The sequence below is a fragment of the Schistosoma mansoni genome, chromosome 1 (genome assembly GCF_000237925.1).
Source record: "Schistosoma mansoni strain Puerto Rico chromosome 1, complete genome".
Classification (NCBI taxonomy): domain Eukaryota; kingdom Metazoa; phylum Platyhelminthes; class Trematoda; order Strigeidida; family Schistosomatidae; genus Schistosoma; species Schistosoma mansoni.
Window position 1 is genome coordinate 61,954,616 of NC_031495.1, and position 23,390 is coordinate 61,978,005.

Here is a 23,390-nt window from a genome sequence, read left to right on the forward strand (position 1 = left end):
GGAGTCTTCGACCAAATGATCTGATCCACAAGGCAGTGGAGCATTGTGAGGAGATGCAGTCTCATGGTAGCCGGTGACCAACAATTGGTTCATACGCCATTTGTTCCTTCAGGATCATAGAGCCCATAGATTTGGACCAGGGTTTTCCAACTCCCCTAGGTGGACTTTCTGTATCCACCAACCCGGTTAAAGTGCCAGATATTCGCTTTTCGTCCTCTTAGTTTTGTAAACAACACCCCGCCACGAGAAGGCAGTGAGTAGGACTATATTCTATGATGCAAATCTATCTCCTACAACTTGTCTTAAGTGAGTGTATTTCATTGCTTTATATTGTTAGTTGTTTTATAAGTTGAGTACCGTTTCCTGACTGACTAACTGATAACTCATCCATGGTCGTTATTTTTACATGATATTTGAATTTCGCCTAAAAAATTCTAAGCTGCATTCTCGATCATGGTTGATTTGTCCCTAAATTATACTTTTACCGCAAAGTCTTTTATCATAACTAATGTAATGATAATGATAATAATCATTCACACTACAAAGGTTTATCATTCATGTTGATCAATCAGTTGATCCATTATAATTTTCATTCTAACTTGTTTCATATCTGTAACCTGTTTTTTTTTCAATTTTTCAATTCGGCTAAAAGCAGGTCAAGGTTATTGTTGTATACATACCACTTTATGTTTACCGATGTCGAATCAATAAGATTATGTAAATAGATTAATGATTATCAATGTTTATGATGTTTACAATTGAACCCTAGATAAACATTTCATGGTAACTAATGTTACATTGAGTACCTGTATCATTCTAATTCGAGAGTAGTGTATAGTGATAGTCCAAACAATTCACTATGAAAACACTAAATCTCCACAAAAAACCCCATCTGATTTATAATCATATGCTTTCTAGTGATTGACTTCAAAGGATGTTTCCTTGAGTTCTAGTGAGAAGCAGTGACCAGTGGAGTTCAAACCACGTCTGTTGTGAGATAAGAACTCACTGAAGACAATTGGTGAATGGTTGCTCAAACTTCGTGGATTGGTTGAAGTTAGACATAAAAACCATCGGATGCCGGCTCAGTGGTCTAGTGGTTAAGCGCTCTGGCGCGAGACTGATAGGTCCTGGGTTCAAATCTCGCGAGACGAGGTCGTTGATGCGCACTGTTGAGGAGTCCCATAATAGGACGAAACCATCGTCCAGTGATTCTAGGTTTTCCCTGGTGGTCAAGCTTCAAATGACTCACGCTTTCAACTATGAAAATACTAAATCTCCACAAAACCCCTTCTGATAATAAAAATGTTGACTGCTTAAGTATCATTCAATGACTCATACTCCTCCCCATATATGTATGCACTCAAATCCTATTATCAGCTTTTGTTTCGCTTTGCTGTGCCCTTATTAAATTTGACTATAAATTGCCTATGTAATTGCTTGCTGCTCTCTCGCTCGCTGACATTCACTCAGGTGCTGTTAGCTTTCTGGCTTGAGTTATTTGACAGTAAACTGTAGTTTCTGCTTCTCTTCGCCTTGTGATTTTATGCACCGTTAAGATTGGAATTATAACGGTTATCAAGGTGAATGATTAACGATGCACGGCACTACAATCGTTTCTAGTTTGTAATCAGCTGAGGCGAAATCATTAAATAAATGAATCCGTCCTAATCTAATACATTTATTCTTTTTTTACTTTAGCTGTCAAACAGTTTCTGATCTTCAACATTTCATTAATATTATGCCTGTTCATAATAAGAATGTAAATACTCTTCACAAATAAATGTGATAATGTTAGAATCCACGAACCTAATACTGAGTACTAAATAGGACCATTAAAACATTAACAAGTAGCTAGTTTGAAGAAATGATAGAAGTAAAGATTTGAGAAACAGCATTCGATTTCTTCATCATATAGAGTTGTCAGTCATAATACTGATCATATCGAAATGTATTGCGCTAATATATCACATAGTTCTGAAAAATCTTCGTCTTCTTATTACACTATCGAAATTTATCAAAGGGACTGATTGCTTTAATACTAAAGAGCTTCTTACAATGTATATATAATAGAACTGTTCAAGTAATGCATATAGATGTATACTGACTCTTATCATTTACAGTTTTCCTTTACTTTACTTATTAGATTGAATTCACTGAAAATTGCTTTACCTTATCTTTAGATGATGAGCAGATTTGTTCATATATAAAAATTACGTTCACAAATTGTGGTTTATCTAACTTTTTCTAATTAAAGTTATGGAAGTTTGCTTCGGCTAACGAGCTTCTAGTATTAGATAGATATATGTGATCTAAATCAACTGAAAAAAATTAATCGTCACATAAAACCAAACTCAATTTCTAGTGAAGTTTCAAATTATCTCGTTTATATTTAGAAAATTAAGACAGAGGGATGTTAAAAATTAGAACAGTAAAAGAAATGAGACTTGATAGAATAATGTAAACTTATGAAAACATAACAATATTTGAAAAAGTGTTCTTGTATTAGTAAAAAGATACTAAGAAAATGATAGAAAAATTAGATCAATGACATCGGATATAATTACTTACTTACTTACGCCTGTTACCCCTCGTCGAGGAGCATAGGCCGCACACCAGCATTCTCCATCCAACTCTGTCCTGGGCAATCCTTTCTAGTTCTTTCCAGTTGACATTCATCCTTTTCATATCTGCTTCTATTTCCCGGCGTAATGTGTTCTTTGGCCTTCCACATTTTCCGCTTCCCTTCCGGATTCCAAGTTAGAGATCGCCTCATGATGCAGTTTGGTGATTTCCTCAATGTATGTCTTTTCCTAATTTCCTTTTTAGCTGGAAGCTGATTTGTCTTCTCCCACAGTAGGCTGTTGTTGATGGTATCCGGTCAGTGAATGTAGAGTATTTTACGTAGACAACTGTTTATAATTACTTGTACCCTCTTGAAGATGGATGTAGTAGTTCTCCACGTTTCAGCTCCGTACAGTTGGACTGACTGTCTTGACGTTCGTATTGAAGATTCTCACTTTGAAGTTAGTTGAGAGTTGTTTTGAGTTCCATATGTTCTTTAATTGTAGAAATGCTGTCCTTGCTTTGCCAATCCTCGCCTTTGCATCTGCATCCAATCCTCTTTTTTTAAAAATGGTGCTGAGCAGGTACGTGAATGTTTCCACCTCTTCTAGAGTTTCTTCATCAATTGTGATTGGGTTGGTGTTCTCCGCCTGTAGCTCTTCTAGAGTTTCTGCCGGTCCCAAGCCCGGGTAAAAGAGGAGGGTTGGGCATGGGGTTAGTGACCCCATCCCGTAGAAAAACTAACTCGTTAGAAAACGCTAACCAGAAAAAATATTTCAAACCATCGGACATAATAGTCACAAAAAAATTTAGTGCCAATAATAATAAGAATATAAAAGTGATGAACGGGAGTAGATTGTAGACAGAGTTGTTAAAAATTTTGTAAAGTAAAACATCTTTATTTCAGAACCGTACAAAGTTTTCAGTTGTTTTCATTTAAATACAATGATCAAAATGAATGAGGTACTTATTCCTCCAGATTTGAGGATACTAAGATCACCAGTGGTTTGTTATTTTTCAAGGTGATAAATTCAAACTTTCCCTAGTAGTAAGTATAAAGTAAGAGTTCAGTATGAATCTCACTACTTGTTATATTATTATAATATATTTCAAGACTGCAATACCGCTTTCTAGTTCATGGGAAATCAGTTGGGATGTGTTTAATCCTGTTTTCTCCCAAACTAACCAATTCAAAGGTCTAGTCCCAAAAGGAAACTGAAAGAGAGTACAACGAATAAGCGATTTTGAAACCCAAAATATTCATCACTTCTACTAGTTCAGTTTAGAGGTCGCATGTTTACTTTCGATAACTCATTTACGTAGGAATCGTACATCACTTCTAAATAAGAACAATAGAATACAACCGTTTTGAAATAGGCTAAAAACTATGTGAACCTGGTCACCATGGCAAAATTAATATGTATTTCATGAAGTCCCTCTAATATTGAAACACATTTTTAATAATATTAAGAATAATGATAATACTAATAATAGGTTTCTTCATTACTGTGAAAATTTTTAAGCTAAGCACTTATTAGTATCCTTGTGCAATCCTGTAATAAATTTCTTTTCAATATGCATTCAAAATGTAGTTATTCGGAAATTACATTTTCCAAATATTTATTCAAAGGCCACTATATGCTTGTCATAGAGAATAGGCTGCTGACTATGATTCTACAAACAACAATGATTTAGGCTCCCATTACCAGTTTTTTCCAAGTGCTATTCATTTGTTTGATATCTACATTCAATTACCGACTTAGTGTGTTCCTTGAACATCCTCTTTTCTTGTAACCCTCAGGATTCCGAGTTACAGATTGCCTAGTGATGAAGTTTGATGATTTTCGAAGTATATGTCCCGTGAATCTCCGGAGTCTTTTCCCAATTTTCTCTTCAGCTGGAAATTGGTTTGTTCTCTAACACAATGAGTTGTTGTCGATAATATCTGGCCAACAGATATTGAGAATCTTGCGTAGACAACTACACATAAATATGTAATATTTGAACAGTTGCAAAATACATGGCCCAGGTTTTGTAGCTGACCATTGATAGACAAATCGACATTCAAAAAATATGTCCAACAATATTATCAACCTTTAAACAAAACCTATTTATATAATCAATCCAAGAAGGTTGAAAAACAATTGATCAACCAATCGGAAATTTTAATTTCATTATATACATAGAAGAAAGCACTAAAACAGCATACATTATAACTGGAAGATACATAAGATGAAGGAAAGAAAACAAAAATAAATGGATATTTTAACTAAAAATAAACAACTATTGATCATATTCGAACATTCTATTGTTTCCAATGGATATTTATTGATCTATAATGGATGATAAACTTATTGTTCCAAATGGTGATCACTAATTTAAGTTTACAACCGAGTAGAACAGAGTTAGAAACGATTAAATCAATACAACCGTAAAAGAAGAGAAATCATGAATAAAATCAGTCGTATTATAAAATTTCGATTTAGTCTATTCGGTTTAATTATTCAATTGTTTAGTAATTCAGTTAAACTATGAATGCAAACAAAATTAATATTGATTTATAAACAATGTAAACTAATAAGCAAAGATGGATAGTGGCTAGCAGTAAAATCCAGGATGTGCGTTTCGTCCTATTTTGGGACTCGTCAGCTGAGTGTACCTGCATCTCAGAGTTGATGTTCACTCTGACACTCGAACCCAGTATCATTCGCTTCAAATGTCATCGCGTTATCCACTTAGCTACCGATTCCTGATGGCCACTTGCTGGTGCAATGGGGTGAAGTTTAAATTCACTTAATATTGTTTGTTAAAATCTTCCCATTGATGTTTAGGACGGCAATTCATCAGTCTCTTATTGGCATATGTGAATACTGGGCTAGCCATACTGCTAGTCACTATCCATCATTGCCTAAAATGCTTGTGAACTAAGGCTATATCGAGGCAATACGCACAGTATGCACGTATGCCAATAAAAGACTGATCAATTGCGGTCCTAAACATCAATGGGAAGATTCAAACAAATAATATCAAGTGAGTGTAAACTAATGTTCCTATAAAATAAAGAGTCTTTCTTTTCACAGAATGGATAGAAGGACAAGCAAGGCCATTGAAAAGGTTATATTAGTTTTAAAAAATGTGGTTAATACTGATGAAGATGAATCAGTAGCATGAAGAACTTTTCCAGTTGGTTGGTTAGTTAAACATTCGTTTGAGATTCTTACAAACTGCCTAATCTAATTAAGTAAAACATAAAATAAATCCAATTGAAGTAGGATTTTTCAGATTATGCATATGAATTTTTTTCAAAGTAAACAATAAGATATTACTAAGGTCAAAATTATGTTCACAAATTCTTGTCTAAATATCCTTAGAGTAATTTAAATTTATGTATAAAACTTAGTTGAAGTAACTGATTAGCCGATAAGTAAATTGTTGTTGAATTAAGGTTGATTCTCTATGTTTTGTGGATAAGCGGATGCAAATTACCTAGACATAGTGTATTATTTGTAGTATAGATAGAAGTAATACAATCTCACGATAGCCAGATCCAAAAAAAACCCAAAATACATCAGTATGTATTTAAATCTTATAGAGAAATACAGACCAGATGAGATTATCTTCAAGATCATGTCCACTGCTTGGAAGCATAGAATGGAAGCTTAAGACTGGTGTCAGGCAAAGTTGCTTACTCTCACCCTTTCTCTTTCTCCTGGTGATCGACTGGGTCATGAAGACGTCAACATCTAGAAGGAAGCACGGGGTACAGTGGACAGATAAGATGCAGCTGGACGATTCAGACTTAGCAGATCATCTGAGTCTTTTATCACACACGCAACAACAAATGCAGGAGAAGACGACCAGTGTGGCAGCAGCCTCATCAGCAGTAGGTCTTAATATACACAAAGGGAAAAGCAAGACTCTCTGATATAACACAGCATGCACCAATCGAATTGCACTTGACAGAGAAGCTTTGGAGGATGTGAAAACCTTCACATATCTGGGCAGCATCATCGATGAACACAGTGGATCTGATGCAGATGTGAAGACGCGGATCAGCAAAGCAAGAGCAGCAAATTTACAACTGAAGAACATCTGGAACTCAAAACAATTGTCAACCAACACCAAAGTCAGAACATTCAATACAAATGTCAGGACAGTTACACTGTGTGGGGCGGAAACCTAGAGAACTACGAAAACCATCATCCGAAAGATACAAGTGTTTATTAATATTTGTCTACGCAAGATACTTCGGATCCGTTGACCAAACACTATCAGCAACAAGCTACTGTGGGAGAGAACAAACCAGATTCCAACGGAGGAAGAAATCGGGAAGAAGCACTGGGTGTGGATAGGACAAACATTGAGGAAACCACCCAATTGTGTCACAAGAGAAGCCCTCACATGAAATCCTGAAGGCCAAAGGAGAAGAGAAAGACCAAAGAACACATTACACCGAGAAATGGAGACAGACATGAGAAGAATGAACAAAAATTAGTTAGAACTAGAAAGGAAGGTCGAGGACAGAGTGGGTTGGAGAATGCTGGTCGGTGGCCTATGCTTCATTGGGGGTAATAGGCGTAAGTAGGTAAGTAAAATTCTGAATAACAAAAAGTAAATAAATTTGATCTCAAAACTGTTAGCGGTTGGCTGGTGGGATAAAAACCACTGTATTTTCTGTATGTATTCATACTTTTATATTATTTGATTAATCTCACTGGACAGTTCATTCTGTCCTTGCATTAGCCACTTGCTGCTCTCTTTTGGAATATACATGAATGTAAATTTTTAAGATTAAAATTGTCTACAAATGCATGTTAAATGTAGTTTAGTAATATTCTCGCAGCTCAATATAATATAAAATATTGAGGGACAGACTCATTAATAATTGTTTCTTTTTATAGTTCTGTGTATTTCATTCCTTCTTATTGTTGTATTAGTTAACTTCATAATCTTTTGTGAATACTAGTACATATGTTAATAAAACACTTATGTTTTAACAGGAAACATAATGCGACCTGCATTGGAATCTGGAACACATGTTCCATCTTATCTATGATTTGTCAGCTCGATATACTTGTATCCTACATTTCTTAACCAAGACTGATCAAATTTCAGTCTAAATATCAACAACAGGATAGTCTAAAGTATTACATATTAATTTAATAGTTGAGATCATAAGTTAATTGAAGCTAGACCACCATGGAAAACCTGGAAGCACTGGACGGTCGTTTCGTCCTATTGTGGGACTCCTCAGAAGTGCGCATCCACGATCCAAACTCGCGAGATTCGAACCCAGTACCTATCAGTTTCGCGCGCGCAAGCGCTTAACCTCTAGACCACTGAGCTGACATCCAACGGTGTTAATGTCTAACTTCAACTAATCCACGAAATTGAGTGACACATCCACTATTGTCTTCAGTGAGTTACTATCTCACAACACACCTGATTGAACTCCACTGGTCACTGCTTCTCACTAGAACTCCAGGAAATACCTCTTGAAGCCAGTCACTAGTGAGCATATGTTGATTATTATCAGAAAAGGTTTTGTGAATATTATAGTAATTTAATAGTTGAGATCATGAATCCCATTACATATTAAATTATTATGTTTTAAATTCATGAATGATTGTAAAGTTGACATCATTATTGTCATTAACTCCATTGATTTTTAATATCTTGTAAACATATTTAATATGATATAATAAACTAAAGTCTGAAAAGAAAGGATTGCAATGTAAAAAAATTAGATATTCATATTAAAAGGTAAGTTTATTTTGTCCATACTCTAAAAAAAGCTACTTGATCATATGCAAAATAGAATTTAAAACATGTTTGCTTCGTTTCGAGTTGCTACACTACATGACTTGCTTCAGTTTGGGTATCTGGGCAGTATCACAGCCCTCACACAAATCAAATGAGATTTATGCAGCTCACATTTATTTGGTGCCCCTTTGTACTAATATTTATGTATTTAAATAAAATAAACACTACATTAGTACAGCAAAATAAAATGATCGAGGTAAATACCAGAGTAGTATTAGAAAAAATTAGGTGTATAAAAGAAGGAAATCAAAAAAGGTTTAAGAAGATTTCATGATTTCGGGACTAAGAGAAGATAAGGAGTAAATGCATCAGCATAACAGCAAACAATTTTAAATTATATCAGTCAAAGTTTCGAACCATTTGTTATAATATTCGTGCAAAATGCAATTTGATGATCCTTGGCTCAATTTAATTATTCATGACTTCATGGACTAATGCGCCTTCTAGCCTTCTTTCAGCCTACGCCAATAATAAATAATATCACTTATCGAGGTGAACGGTTGACAAGTACATGTAAATGAAATGTTACTTAAAAAGCAGCAAGTGGTTTTCTTTAAATATCAGGAAATTAGAGAGTGATGTAAAAGAATGAAATGGAAAAGATTATATATATATATATATGTATATATATAAACAAAGAAATAAAAAAGTGTCTCATAGGAAAACAATACCAGGTGTTTTACATCAACATAAACAACTAAAGATGATTAGTTCCTAGGAAAAGAAGTCTGAAAAGAAACGAATGTGAAAGATAGGTATATATATGCGAACAAAAACATGGATATTCAACAAAGAAATCAATTTTTTAGAGAGAGTAAACGACATTTATAACACTTTGTTTCCGAAGTCATTCAAATAACATATACATATATATACATATAATAAAACAAACAGTTCTGTAGTGTTAGTAGTGTTAGATACAAAATGAAGTGTTTTATTTGAAGCATTAGGTTTAAGGATAACATGAACTATTTACTTTATGATTTACTAGGCAATATTTTCATTCAATAAAGGACTGTATTAATTGTCCGAGAAAACAGTCAATTTTAATAATCATAATAAACAGTTCTAATGATTGATAAACAATTACAAATTTTGTTCAATGTTATAGTAATAGTACAAATATGTATATTCTAAGTTGTGGGATAATGGAAGGACTAAAGTTGAAGTACTTTATTTAGTTATTCAATTGGAAACATTTTGAATGGATGATATACTATTATGTCTTGGTAAGGTAAGTTGGGGGCTGGAGGTAGTCGATAGGATACCCTGCTTGACCTAGGTTTAGTGTTATTTGGCACTCATAAGCAAGATGTACCAGTAGTCTTGATAGGACTGATGCTGTCTGGGGGATTCGATTCCGTATCAAGCAGCCTCACAGTCAGAGATGTTACCGCTGAGCTATCAGGACCACGAATGAATTCCTGTAGGACTGAGATGTATTTACAGATGATTGATTACTGGGTATTGACCAGTGTCATATATGTCAGGTCCTTCTTGATAATTTTTGTGAATTTCAAAATTATACAGTTGTGGTGAAATAATCCTTAATAATGGTTACACTTGGGAAGTTAGCAACCAAATGTTTTGTCATTTGATCTCATAAACATATGTAACGTCAGATTAGAAAATGACATTACACATCTCATGCAACTAAAGAATAATTAATGTCTTCAATAAAAAACTTTGTTAGAATGAAATATTTATGTGATAACAGGTTCGTTTGTCAATAACCAAGCATACTGCATGGAGTGTAGTTAATTGCTAACAAAAACTGAACTTTTCAAGCTGATATCGGTCAAATTAAAAAAAGGGAACAATTTTGATGAAGTATGCTAATGATGAATTTTCTTTCGAAATCTGTGGTAACTGAGTTTTAGATAGAGAACAAATGTTAGGATACGATCCAAATCACAAGATTATCCTTTGACTCAATATGATATTTGTCCAGTTGAATATCACTTTTTTTAGTGTGATATTTTGGTTAACATAACACTTTATTTGAATATGACATTTTTTCAGTAAAATATTCTATGTATTACTCTCATTTAAATCTCATTTTGTAGTAATTCTGCGTAAAATTCGTTTTGGTATTTACCGTTAGTTGTGAAATTCATTAAGTAAGCATCTAATGTCAGTAGAATCGATGTATAAATGAGTATGTTTGCTTAAAATCGTATTTTTGAAGGGTCTTGAGTGCTGTTAGAGGTATGAAGGCAGTTATCACTTCCTGGTTGCCCACACCGAGGAAGGGTTCTTCTAGAGGTACCTGAAAAGGAAATTGAGTTAGAAGTGGTCTTAATGACCTGGGAGCGTGACCGCAGTACCTAAGGACAACTGCTTGAGGTCGGTCACACATGACCTTTTTGTGTTAGCTCCGTACTTGTTGGGACCTTACCGCCGCAGACGGATATCCGTGGGATAAGGCGAGGTGTGCATTTTTAGGGTCAACCATTTCTAACCCCACCCCTCCTTGTGGGAAAGCAGCGTCGCTGTTATGCTGGTTGTCTGAAGGAAACACCTTACTGCCGTTACACCTCTGTACAGTCAATAGTACGACTTCGCCTTCGGACCTTGGGTTTGCTGCTTTTAGTCTTACCGCCATGTTGGTAGATGCAGACTACTTGGTTCGGGTCCGCGCGACTATCGCAACCAATGGTTGGAGACTCTAGGTGACATGACTCAGGTGTATACACTCTTTATCTTCCGTTACACCTTGAGGTTAAAATTGCTTCATATCTGTCTTCCTTCCTATACTATATCCTTATAAACAGCCTTTCTGTTGTATAATACCACCACTAAATTAACTACTTCTATGAATCCGGTGTTTGTCTTGTTCTGCTAACGAGGTATGGCAACTTGGACCGATGCATATATGTGCCTGGTCCTACGTTGTAACTGACTCACTGACTTTTGAAGGGTCAGTCGTTGTCTTTTTATCTTAGTGTCATATGAATCACTATTCCACCTGTTACAAGCACGAGTTTCACACAGCGACACGAAATTTAAAAGAAGGCAATAGGTAAATGGAATCTATATTTGTTTTGAGAAGCTACAAGGCGTTTGCATAATATATATACAAAGCCATCACTCATCCACCTGCATGTTTTGGTGTGCTCTGTTATCTAAACATTTGGTCTCCAGGTGTTCTGCCAACGCTGTGCCGAAACTATTCATTCTGTCCGACAACTTCGAGGCCATGTTTCACAACATACTACTTACGAGCAATGTTGTGAGTAGCATCTGCTGTATCCAAAAATAAATTATGGGTAAATTCTAGGAACTATTTATGGATTATTATTATATATATTTTCTTAGTGTAAAACTATTAGGTAACTGGATTACATATATTTATATTGGTCTTATTACAAGCTTTTATTTGATCTATTGGCTACTATTATACGATTTACTATTCATAAGTTATCTCCAATCTATTATTCACAGTATCTCATACTCACAGACACTTTCGACTTCATCTTGTATAATTGTTACTTCCTATTTTATAGTATGATGCAGTCTGATTTACTTGTATATAAACTGCATGTGTCTGAAATACATGATTCATACAGAGGAAGCTGAGATTTGTGCTCTGGACTCACCGAGAAGGGCATGGCTAGAAGAATCAATATGAACTCAGAGATTGACTCGAGGCTGCTCATACTGGTTAACACATCATTTGTTTGGCAGTGACCAGGACATATAAGTCGGTATTCTAGTTGGCAATCTAATCACGTGATGATAAACAGGGCCATTAAGAACATAGTAGCATCCACTACATAGCAACAGATCTCAGCTCAAACATTAACAATATAGGATCTGATATCTGACATTAATTTGCCACAGTTCATGTCCATATATAGGGAAGGAATTATCAATATGAGAACATAGAGTGAGAACTAATGCCGGGAGGTATACGTTTCATGAATTGTTCGGACTATCTTTATTAATAATAAAGAAAGGTTTAGGTTTTCGTTATTTAATCAGTTGAATCCAAACTTTAAACAACAAATACCGATCAATGGGAAGATAAACTGTGATGTTCAATTGTTATGAGCACTGGATATTACTTTTTCAATTTTTATTCAAACATACTGATATATATATATTGAGAGAGATTTACACAAGATCAACAACACAATAGCTATGATATGATTTTATTAATAATAATAAATTATACGAAAATTCAACTTGGAATCCGGAAAGGAAGCGGAAAATGGGGAAGGCCAAAGAACACATTACGTCGGGAAATAGAAGCAGATATGAAAAAAATGAATAACAACTGGGAACAACCAGAAAGGTTTGCCCAGGACAGGGTTAGATGGAGAATCCTGATTGGCGGCCGAAAGTAAGTAAGTATATAAAAATATGAAAAAGTCTACAATTCATCTGTTTAGTATACCAACTGTGAATTAATATTTATCGATACTATTATGATGAATATCAATATTATTGTAGTACAATAATAAGGGAAGGTGCAAACGAAAACTGAAATCCGTTCCTATACAAAAGAAAAATTTAAAGAATAAATAAGTGCACAATTTAGTTAAAATCAAGTAGGAAAAATTATTCAACATGCATGATTATTAGTGCAATTAAAATTACATATTACCAAAGTGAGTTGTTAAACATTTTCATGCAAGGTTGTATTGTTATAAGCCTACAAGAATGATCCTAACTCTTGGACAAAGGGATTGTTATGATATTTCCAATTATTGATTCATTTACACAAGTAATTTTGAGGTGTGTGTAAGGTGGTATGTATGTGACATTGATCACCACCCAGTGATCAATTAATTGTGATTACATCTCAGTCCTACAGGAGGTCGGTCGCGGCTCGAATAGATCAGTGGTAACGTCTCTGATTGTGAAGCTGGGTGTCACGGGATCGAATCCGTCAGGCATCACCAATTCCCTCAAGATTACAGGTACACCTTGCTGACAAGTCCAGGGTTTCCTGTTGACCACCTCCAACCACGATTTTATCTAAACGACCATTCCCCTACCCTAGGTGGGGGTCGTATTAAAAACTTCCAGGTTACGTAGAGAGCACTCGAACTTCAGATCACTGATCCGGCATCTAGCACCAATCAGTGCACAACAATGCGCAGTCATATTTAAAGGCGATTGGTGGGTAACTGCCTCATATTCAATATAGCTAAACCCTACTGGTTATGTTTCGCATTAGAACCCTAAGGATTACCTCTCAAAATCAGTAGAGAATTGATTAAAATTACACGTGCGAATCATATGGTGTCGGCTCCGTAATTCAAAAGTTAGGGGCTTGTCACGAAACTTGAAAGTTTTGAATTTAATCAGCAGAGGAGTCATAGATTCGCAGTGTTGAGAAGTTTCATACAAGAATAAAAAACAGATATTCAGTGCTTCTTGGTTTCAAATGTTGTTTGACTAAAATCAGTCCGTAGTGTAAACCATGTAATAATATTCAGCAATTAAAATCTAACTGTTAGTCGGATACTATTAGTTAGAGACTAAATGAATGAACAAGAAGTTGAAAAGTCATTGATTCCAGTTAGTTAAAAAATAAGAATTAAAATCTTAATATAATCATATCCTTCGCAGCAAGTTTCACTCTGAAATATGACTTAACAGTCCTTCTACTAAGAAAATACTTATTTACAACAACTGCATACTATGAAACATCTATTATTCCAAAATTTTCATGACGTTCTAGCTACTAATATCATAGTGTGCTTACGTTTTTATTGTACTACACACTAGAGATAACTTTATGTTCGCAAGACTAATTACTATTACAGTGTTTAGTTCTGACAAAAATGCTGTGCTCTAAAATGTTACAACCTATGATTAAATATTTAACTTGAATGGCATACTTCACGTGAATAAAGTCTTTGTGTAAACATGTTCAACCCAAACTATTCATAAATCATATCTTTTGAACTATTTTGTCTTTTCTACATGCTATATTCTTATTTTCATCCATATGATTATGTCTTTAAAATGGTATTCATTCTGTAATTGTTTTCAGAATGTGATTAGAACGACTTGGTGATACATAAAAAAGACATGTTTACAGGTAATACCATTGTTAACTTATACATCTTTACTAACTAAACCGAATTTACAACCATTATCTATGCCAGGATGAAATAAAATTTGAGATCATGTTCAAATTCAGTGTGAAATTTCTTCAATACAGTATTTCTTGTACAAGTTTAGTGTGATATTAGTCCAATGTGATATTTAGCGTTCGTTTGTATAGTTCAAGATGGAAGATTCATTTATAATAACACTATTTCAGTCATGTGTGACATTTGTTGACCAAATCTCCAGTGAAATCTGTACATAAGTAAAAATGTTTGGTTGATAAGTATTTGGCGTCGGGCATTTGAAGGGTGAATAAAATTTTCATCTAACATCAATCTTCGGTTGCTTTATAACATAGTGGAAATCTCTGTTGTCTCCTATTTCAAGAATCATTTTCCGTGGTCACACGATATTACAGTCACATCAGCATAACAAACGGATGAAACTAATAACATTAAAAGTGAGATTGATAGACAATTAGATTATATCATAAAGTTTGAAGTGAGAAAATGAAACCACCGAATGAAACATATGGATTGATACATTACATCAAGTGTGTTCCCCTATGAAATGAAATCACTCAGACTAATAACGACACTACAAACCTGACTGACAGAATTCGATTAGCACTAAAGATGAGGTCAGTCAATCAGCTACAACGTAGAACTAGGCAAATATATGCATCAATCCAAGTTGCCGCACCTCATTAGCACAACAACATGAACACCAAATTCATAGAAGCAGTTACTTCAGTGGTAGTAATATATAAAAGGAAGATTGCGTATAAGGATATAACACAGGAAGAAAAAATTACTTCTTAGAAAGAAAGGTGTAAAGCAATTTCAATCTCACGGTTTGAGGGAAGACAAAGAGCGCATACACCTACGCCATTGTGATCGATTTTGAACCATGTTAACTAGAGTCTCCAATCATTGGTCACGATAGTCCCGTGCGGGTAAAATTGTTTTTCTTACCATTTCGTAGGTAAATTAAATATAATTAACACACCATACAAACATTATAGTGAACAAATAACTCTACTAATCATACTTATGTAATATCGATTTGATAAACATTAAGGAGTCAGTTACTGTTATTACCTGAAGCAAGGGTTGATAATGAAATCCAATACTGTAATTTTTCCTTTACATCTTTCTCATTTAATAAGTACGGATTAATTCCTCGTAGTAAACAAAGCTAACAAAAACAAAGATCAACATACACAAAAAAATCGTCAAATCACAATCGTAAATACACCCAAGAGAATAATTTTACATTGATTTTCAAGAGAATCAGACGTTATCAAGGCTCTTTACCACCTGAACAATGCAGTCCAATCCTATGGCGTAATCACAAAGGTACTAAGTGCCATAACTAGAGGATTATAATACATCATGCGATCTCTTGGAAAATGAATTTGTTGTTGTTTTCATACCAAAATGTGGAAATAACTTTAATGGGTTATGATTGATTAATAGTCGTCAGTTATTTGCACCTTACTAAATCTTGATTAAGGGAAACATAATCCATAAAGTTCCTCCGAAGGTTAATACAGTCCACACAAAAATTACCTCAATAATCTGAGTATAGTTTTGACTTGAAGTTAAGTACTAGGAATATTCTTCAAAATAAATGAAAAATTCATACAAACAAAACAGAAAATTCAGAAACATTTCATAGGTAATGGGATTATTGACAAAATAAATGTCTCTCCAGTTTATTAATGATATCGGATTGTGATTTTCTAACCGAAGATGTTACACACCTAAGATAAAAACATTGATATTGTCAAAAATAGAACAAAACGAATAAAACATTAGTCCATAAGTCAGTAAACTAAAATAAATAAACATTCCAAACAATGCATAACTATTGCATACAAAGCATATGTCGGTAATCAATTGGATAATAACACTATTTGAAGATTCGAGAGTTAAATTTAAGTCATGGTGAGAATATCAGTATTTATAAGAGTACAACTAAATAATAAGTCAGATGTAGTATAAGACATTCATTCACTCACTGCCTTCTCGCTGCAGGGGTATAGTTTACGAAATTGAAAGGACGAAATGTGAATGTCCAGTGTTCCAACTGGGTTGGTGGATACGGAGGATCAAACTAGGACAGTTGAAAAGTCCCGATTCCAAACCAATGGTACACAAGGGCTTCAGGATTCTGAACGAACAAATGGTGTGTGAACCTATTGTCGGTCACCGGCTACCACGGGACTGGGTCTCCTAACGTTGCTTCACTGCCTTAAGGATTAGTCCCCTAGTTCAAATGATCGGGGAGTTGGCTACCTAAAAAAATTAGCCGCTTTGATTTTGGCTCCCGAGCAGTATTCCAGCTCACAAATAAATCGAATGATGAAGTGTGGTTCATATGTATTGGGTGCCTCTTTGTACCAATGCTTATGTGTTTAAATAAAAGAATAAAAAAAATCATTCAGGGCCATTCAACTCATCAAATAAAATGTAATAAGAAAAATGTAACTATCGCGAAAAATTGCAAGGTAATCTGTTTGAATATCTGGGCTACCTGTTCCTGCCATCTACATATTTCAACAAGTTATCTGTTTCCTTGTTTGTTTTAACAGATCATTATGTCAATTAATTGCATAACCTATTCAGGTGCGTTTGTGAAAAGTTTACGACCTTTCGTTGTACAAGTTACAAAAATGTACAATAGGTGACATCGTGATGGCTGGCAATGTACATTGAAAAGAATGAATATTATTCAGATGACGACTTCTGAAATGTTAATATCTAACTGGTGATCACTCAATATCGATCAAGAAATCAGAAACGGGAACTCGCTGAAATACTTTGTGCTGACAATTCTATACTGTAAAAACAAAATTCATTTCTAACTAAAGATTTACAAAGTACAGATTAAAAGCTGAAACTTACGAAGTTTGTTTTCTGTTTTTTTTTCAAGATATCAATATTGATTAGTGTTATATCTAGAGCTTAGATTCTTACTATGCCGCATACTACTAGACTACTTGAACGATCGAAACAGCAACGTCGCAAGAGCAAAGATAGAAGACTAGTAAGTAGGAAAGTTATTCCCAAAACAGTATTAAATATAGTACGAAAATATCATGTATTCATAGTTTTTGGGTGAAAGTAAATCATCATTTCGGACAGCCAATAGGCACATAGAGGAGCCTTCTTATTCATCCAACAGGGGAGCTAAACGTCGACATTCTAGGATGTTCCTCTAGCGGTGATTGGATGGAATGTCTTCGGCTCTTTTCCGAGCTTCTTGAGGCTTTCTTGAGTTTGCCAACGAGCCATTCTTACAAAAAGCATTTATCGACACAATGAAAAATCCGTCTACTTTTAAAGATTAATTTTCAAACTAAAAACTTAGTGTATAGGGGTGTATTTAATTTTTCAGAAAAAGTTTTTTGTTTTGTAAGATCCGAACATCTTGTATACGTTTACAAAGAACTAAGAGATAGCCAATTACAAAAAAAATTGTCGTCTAAAGTGTTTTAGAATGATATAAACTATTATGAGAAATTATTCTTTTAATCCTTCAAGTATCAAATTTGTTTTAATGATCAAATAAAGTAGAATATCAAACTATAAAAGTTATGTAATTGTATCTATCTATTAATCGTTATCCGTCTAAAAATAATAACTACCGATAAACTTGCCTTTTTATTTTGTCTTCCTTTTTTACTTCCTTTACTTACTTGTTTCAATTCAGAACTTTGTATAATCGATAAAGAATGATCATTGAATAATTTGTCTTTTTGTATACATTGATCTTCAGCATATAAGAAATAAGCATGTTTCTTTAATACAAGTATACGAGATGTTTTTAGAATGGATTTTCCCTTGAATAAATCATTCCATAATAATGTATTCATTATCCAAATATATGAATAGATAGAGAGACCATGTAATCGACATAAAGCCGCCTAAAAAAAAATAATAATAATCCTAATTACACTGATATGAAAACAATTATTTATAAAGACACGTCGAAGCGATTAAAATAGACGTCAACAGCGTAAGTTTATAAGAGACATGGTTGGCATTTCTATGTATATTGTATGTTGACTTTCGGTCAATAAAATCCAAGTTTAAATCCCGCTTTAGCTACTTCAGTTTGGGCAACCGAGTAGTATCCTTACCTTTCAAAGTTATGGTGTGGCTCATAACCAAGTACTTAGTGAATGAATAGGCTTTTTTACAGTATTTCGTTTATAATCAAAGATATCTCCTGATACTCTTGGGAGTCAATGAGATATAAGTCACTATGAGAAGATATGATTTAGATTGGGTTACAAACTTTTGAATATAATTCAAAGTGCTTCCCCTTATATGAACAGATAAAATTAGTGATAAGTCAAAGAGAACATTGAATAGCTGTTGTGACCTACACGAAAACTCACAAATAATATTACACATTGATCACATTCTTCACAATTACTCGAAGGTCCATATAATCTTATGTTTCAAAATATTCGGAGTAAACTACAGCTTAAGTCATTTCGAAACATTTTTTTATCAACTCATGATGCAATACAATATTCACTTAGCATATATAAAGGCAATTAGTAAGATATTTAAATTATAGTTAGTGTTTCTTCAGATTTACAAAACAAATAGGATAGTTATCTTAATAATTTCTAACTATTTGACGTAAAACATGATACATTGAAATATGAATTCACTGAACGGGTATTGTAGTGAACGAGAACACAAGTGGGGACAATCGAATGCATTTGAACACAAAATTACAGAACATCTTAGTAAAATCTGAGAACCATAAAGTAAATACTTCATTTGGAAATATCAGTCAATCGTCTCAGACTTCACTGTTCCTTCGTTTCCACAGCAATCATTCTCTGTTCTCATTCTCTTTTCTTCGATCTTCTTAACCTTCTGCGTCCAGGTATTTCACTTTCGATTGATGATACATACTTCTTGTATCTGTCGACATCAGTAGCACGCACTACAGTATTAGTGTGATAAATGCTGCTCATAAGATTGCTTATAAATAATATATATAGGAATGTTGCGTGGAAGTTACTATAATCTCTAGTCTAAGAGTCTCAATAGGTCAAAAAGCGCGGCGTATGCAGAATACGTTAGAGGCCAGAAGAGAAGCAGTAGAAGACAGTCTAAAACCAACTTGGATTGCAGAACATACAAAAAGACACTAGTAAATGGCTGAAGATTCGGTATACCTACTGTTCAAACATTTTGCTTTTACGTTCCCTGGGGAAATCTCTAATGTATTGTCCAACCTCACCGCACTCAAAACACCTAACATTTCTACCTGCGTGGCGAGAGCTTTTAAACTGAATGACAAAAGTTAACTCAGAAACGTTCAAGAAATTCAGTCTTACAAAATAATTGTGAATGGCAGCAATTTAGTATCAAATCTAGTTGTAAGATATTTCAATAAATTAAAAAGTATTGATCACTCCTTAGTAATGCTTACATTTGTAATAAGCAGAGATGGATAATGGCTAGCAGTGGAATCCGGGACGCGCGTTTCATCCTATTTGGGACTCACCAGCTGGATGTACCTGCATCTCAGAGTTGATGTTCACTCTGGGACTAGAACCCAGCACCGTTCATTTCAAACGCCATCACGTTATCCCCTTAGCTACTGATTTCTGATAACCATCTCTGTTTATAATGCTTGTGAATTAAGGCGGTATCGAGGCAATACGCACAGTATGCATATATGCCAATTAGAGACTGACCAGTTGCAGTCCTAAACATCAATGGAAATATTTAAACAAACAATACCGAGTGAATTTATTTTTTTAATAGATGCATTCATGATTCAACATAAGCTAGACCATCATTGAAAACCTGGACGCACTGGACGGTTGTTTCGTACTAGTATGAGACTCATCAGAAGTGCGCATCCAACTATTAAAATTACAGTCAGCAGTACGATTTCGTCTTCGGACCTTGGAATTGCTGCTTTTAGTCTTACCGCTCTTCAACCGACCTGTCTGGCATGGTAGGACCTTGAGGAACGATTGTTCCAGCCAGTATAGCTCGATCGGTTCATCACGATAGGCAAGCCCGACCACCACATCAAGGTAGCAGCAACGGTCAGGTGACTGACAATCTCCACAAACCTCATTCTGATCATAATTATTTCTTGTTGTTTTGTCATAAAATAAACACATCTATCGGTAGAATTTCATGTCAAATAATTGAGAGGTTAAACTAATTTAACTCATGACGTTATCAAGTAAATAAACTTGTATCAATACAAACAGGAAATCAAACTTACACATATAGACAATGATTTTGAAAACAACCCTTGCTATTTTAACGTGAACTAATTAACTTATGAAATATGAGCAATATAAGGTCAACATGATAAATTGTTGATTCCTGGGTCAATTACATACTCTCAAGTGTCATTCACACACACACTTTAATATCAACGGATATATTGTATGTTTATTAATGCTTTAGCTAAACATTTATAATATTCAATGTAAATCTATAAGACAGGATATATAAAACGATTATTCAATTCTATTTCAATGTTTTGATAGTAAACCAATTTCAAATTGACCAATTCATTGTCATATAGTAATTACTTTTATCCAATATATATTTTAATGACCATTAAAGTTTATTTTTGTTACTATTATTATCAAAACAGAGAGTTATTACATATCAACAACAATTAGAATAGAATAATTTATTGTAATAATCATATTTATTTATTTATTTGAACACATAAATATTGATACAAAGGGGTATCAGATATATATATGCGCCACACAAATCTCATTTGATTTGTGTGAGGGCTGTGATACTGCCCAGGTGCCCAAACTGAAGTAAGTGATTTTCTTAGGAGGCCACACCACGAGCCTTTGACCTAAAGACCTAATCTACAAAGCAGTGGAGCATCGTGAGGAGATGCAGTTCCATGGTAGCCGGTGACCAACGGTTGATTCATACGTCATTTGTTCCCTCAGGATACTGGAGCCCATGTGCACCATTGGTTTGGAATCAGGGTTTTTCAACTCCCCTAGGTGGATCCTCCGTGTCCACTAACCCGGTTAAAGCGCCGGACATTCGCTTTTCGTCCCCCCAATTTCGTAAACAACACCCCCGCCACGAGAAGGCAGTGAGTAGGACTTCTCTGGCAGAGGCTATATACGCGTGGCCATGTGAGAGTATTTCAAGAGGGAGAGCGGACTCTCCCCACTCTTGGCCGTACCAGGGCATTTGGGGGCAATAATCATATACGAAGTATAGTTTGCTGAAATTAGATAATTTATCAAAATTATACGACAACTTATAATAAATAAAGTAGTATTATAGTTCATATTTAATAAAAAAGGATTATTGACTCATTTTTTAGAAATATGTAACATTATTGGTACATATACTAGTTAGTGGACAAAATGTCGATTTTTAACTAAAGATAACCCTTTTTGGCAATTCAATCATGAACAACTTCTTTAAATGAACTATTTATTTATTATGAATATCAATGTTTGTAATTTTTGTCATCCTCAAACGAGAAGTAGATATTCCACTTGATATGACGGGATGATATATATATATATATATATATATATATATGCACCATAAAAATTGAATGATTTGTATTTGGGGTGGAATACTGCTCGGGAGCAAAAACCAAAGCGGCTATTTTTTTAGGTGGCTAACTCCCCGATCCTTTGACCTAGAGGTCTAATCCATAAGGCAGTGAAGCAACGTTAGGAGATCCAGTCCCGTGGTAGCCAGTGACCGACAATAGGTTCACACATTATTTATTCGTTCAGGATCCAGAAGCCCATGTGAATCATTGGTTTAGAATTTGGACTTTTCAACTCCCCTAGATTGATACTCCGTATTCATCAACCCGGTTGGAACACTGGACATTCGCATTTCGTCCTTTCAATTTCGTAAACAACACCCCTATCGCGAGATGGTAATGAGTAGGACTTTCCCGGCAGTGGCTGTATACTAGCTGAAACAGTTATTTTAGATACCAGTTTGCTATGTGTTTTGATGGAATAAACCGCTGTCAAGTGAGTGTCATTCACCAAATGAATGCACTTTTTTGATACTCTGATGACATACTTACTAAGCATGTAAGTAAGTCTAATGACATACACTACCATAAAATCCCTCAATTGTCAAAATCCTCATAAACCACACAACAGAATAAAGATTAGAGAATAAATTATCAAATAAAAACTTAAATACTATAAAATAATATTAGAACTAGAATTTTGATATTTTAAGACTAATTTTTGGAAATAGATAAGTGATATCCATTTATCTAAAATGTAAAAAATATGGTTGTATACCGTGAGAACAAAGTTATTACTAAACACTGATTTCAATATAAGCTGTTTTTTTCAAAGCTTTAACTTCAAATATACATCATATTTACAAAGTAACGGAAACAAAATACCACCTTCTAGGTATTAATACAAAGGTTGGACTTGATAGTTGTATATAAATCGAGCATTGGGTAGAGAGTTAATAATAAATATATTTTTGTTATATCCCAATGAGTAGAAAAATAGTATTTCTGACATAAGATGGTGGTTGGAGGTGGTCAACAGGAAACCCTGGACCCGGGTTTCAGGCTACTTGGCACTCGTCAGCAAGGTGTACCTTTAATCTTGAGGGAACTGGTGCTCCCTGACGGATTTGATTCAATGTCACTCAGCTTCACAGTCAGAGACGTTACCACTGAGCTATTCGGGCCATGACCGACCTCTTGTAGGACTGAGATGCTGATCGAATGCTATCGATCAATAGTATTTCTGACGTTCTGTAACTTAATGTAAGCTACTTCTTCAGATTATATATCACAACATTGATAATGAATTAACCATCAAAAAATAATTATACATACACTGAACAAAGCAATTGATTTAAATCATAGTACTTAATTAGATTTGTCATTTTAAA

The 23,390-nt window shown here is 34.5% G+C and overlaps 2 protein-coding genes across 2 annotated transcripts; one reads left to right on the forward strand and one right to left on the reverse strand.

Annotated features, from left to right (window-relative positions):
• Positions 1 to 12,797: 12,797 nt before the first annotated feature.
• Positions 12,798 to 22,578, reverse strand: Smp_040610 (hypothetical protein; the record flags this gene model as incomplete). Its single annotated transcript, XM_018795118.1, has 4 exons — positions 12,798 to 12,886; positions 15,555 to 15,651; positions 18,158 to 18,385; positions 22,552 to 22,578. The coding sequence occupies 4 exons, from the start codon at positions 22,576 to 22,578 to the stop codon at positions 12,798 to 12,800; spliced, it is 441 nt and encodes a 146-aa protein (XP_018649463.1).
• A 436-nt stretch (positions 22,579 to 23,014) lies between these two features.
• Smp_200200 (uncharacterized protein) lies at positions 23,015 to 23,188 on the forward strand (the record flags this gene model as incomplete). The annotated part of the gene is made up of 1 exon (XM_018795119.1): positions 23,015 to 23,188. The coding sequence occupies one exon, from the start codon at positions 23,015 to 23,017 to the stop codon at positions 23,186 to 23,188; it is 174 nt and encodes a 57-aa protein (XP_018649464.1).
• Between the last annotated feature and the right edge of the window lie 202 nt (positions 23,189 to 23,390).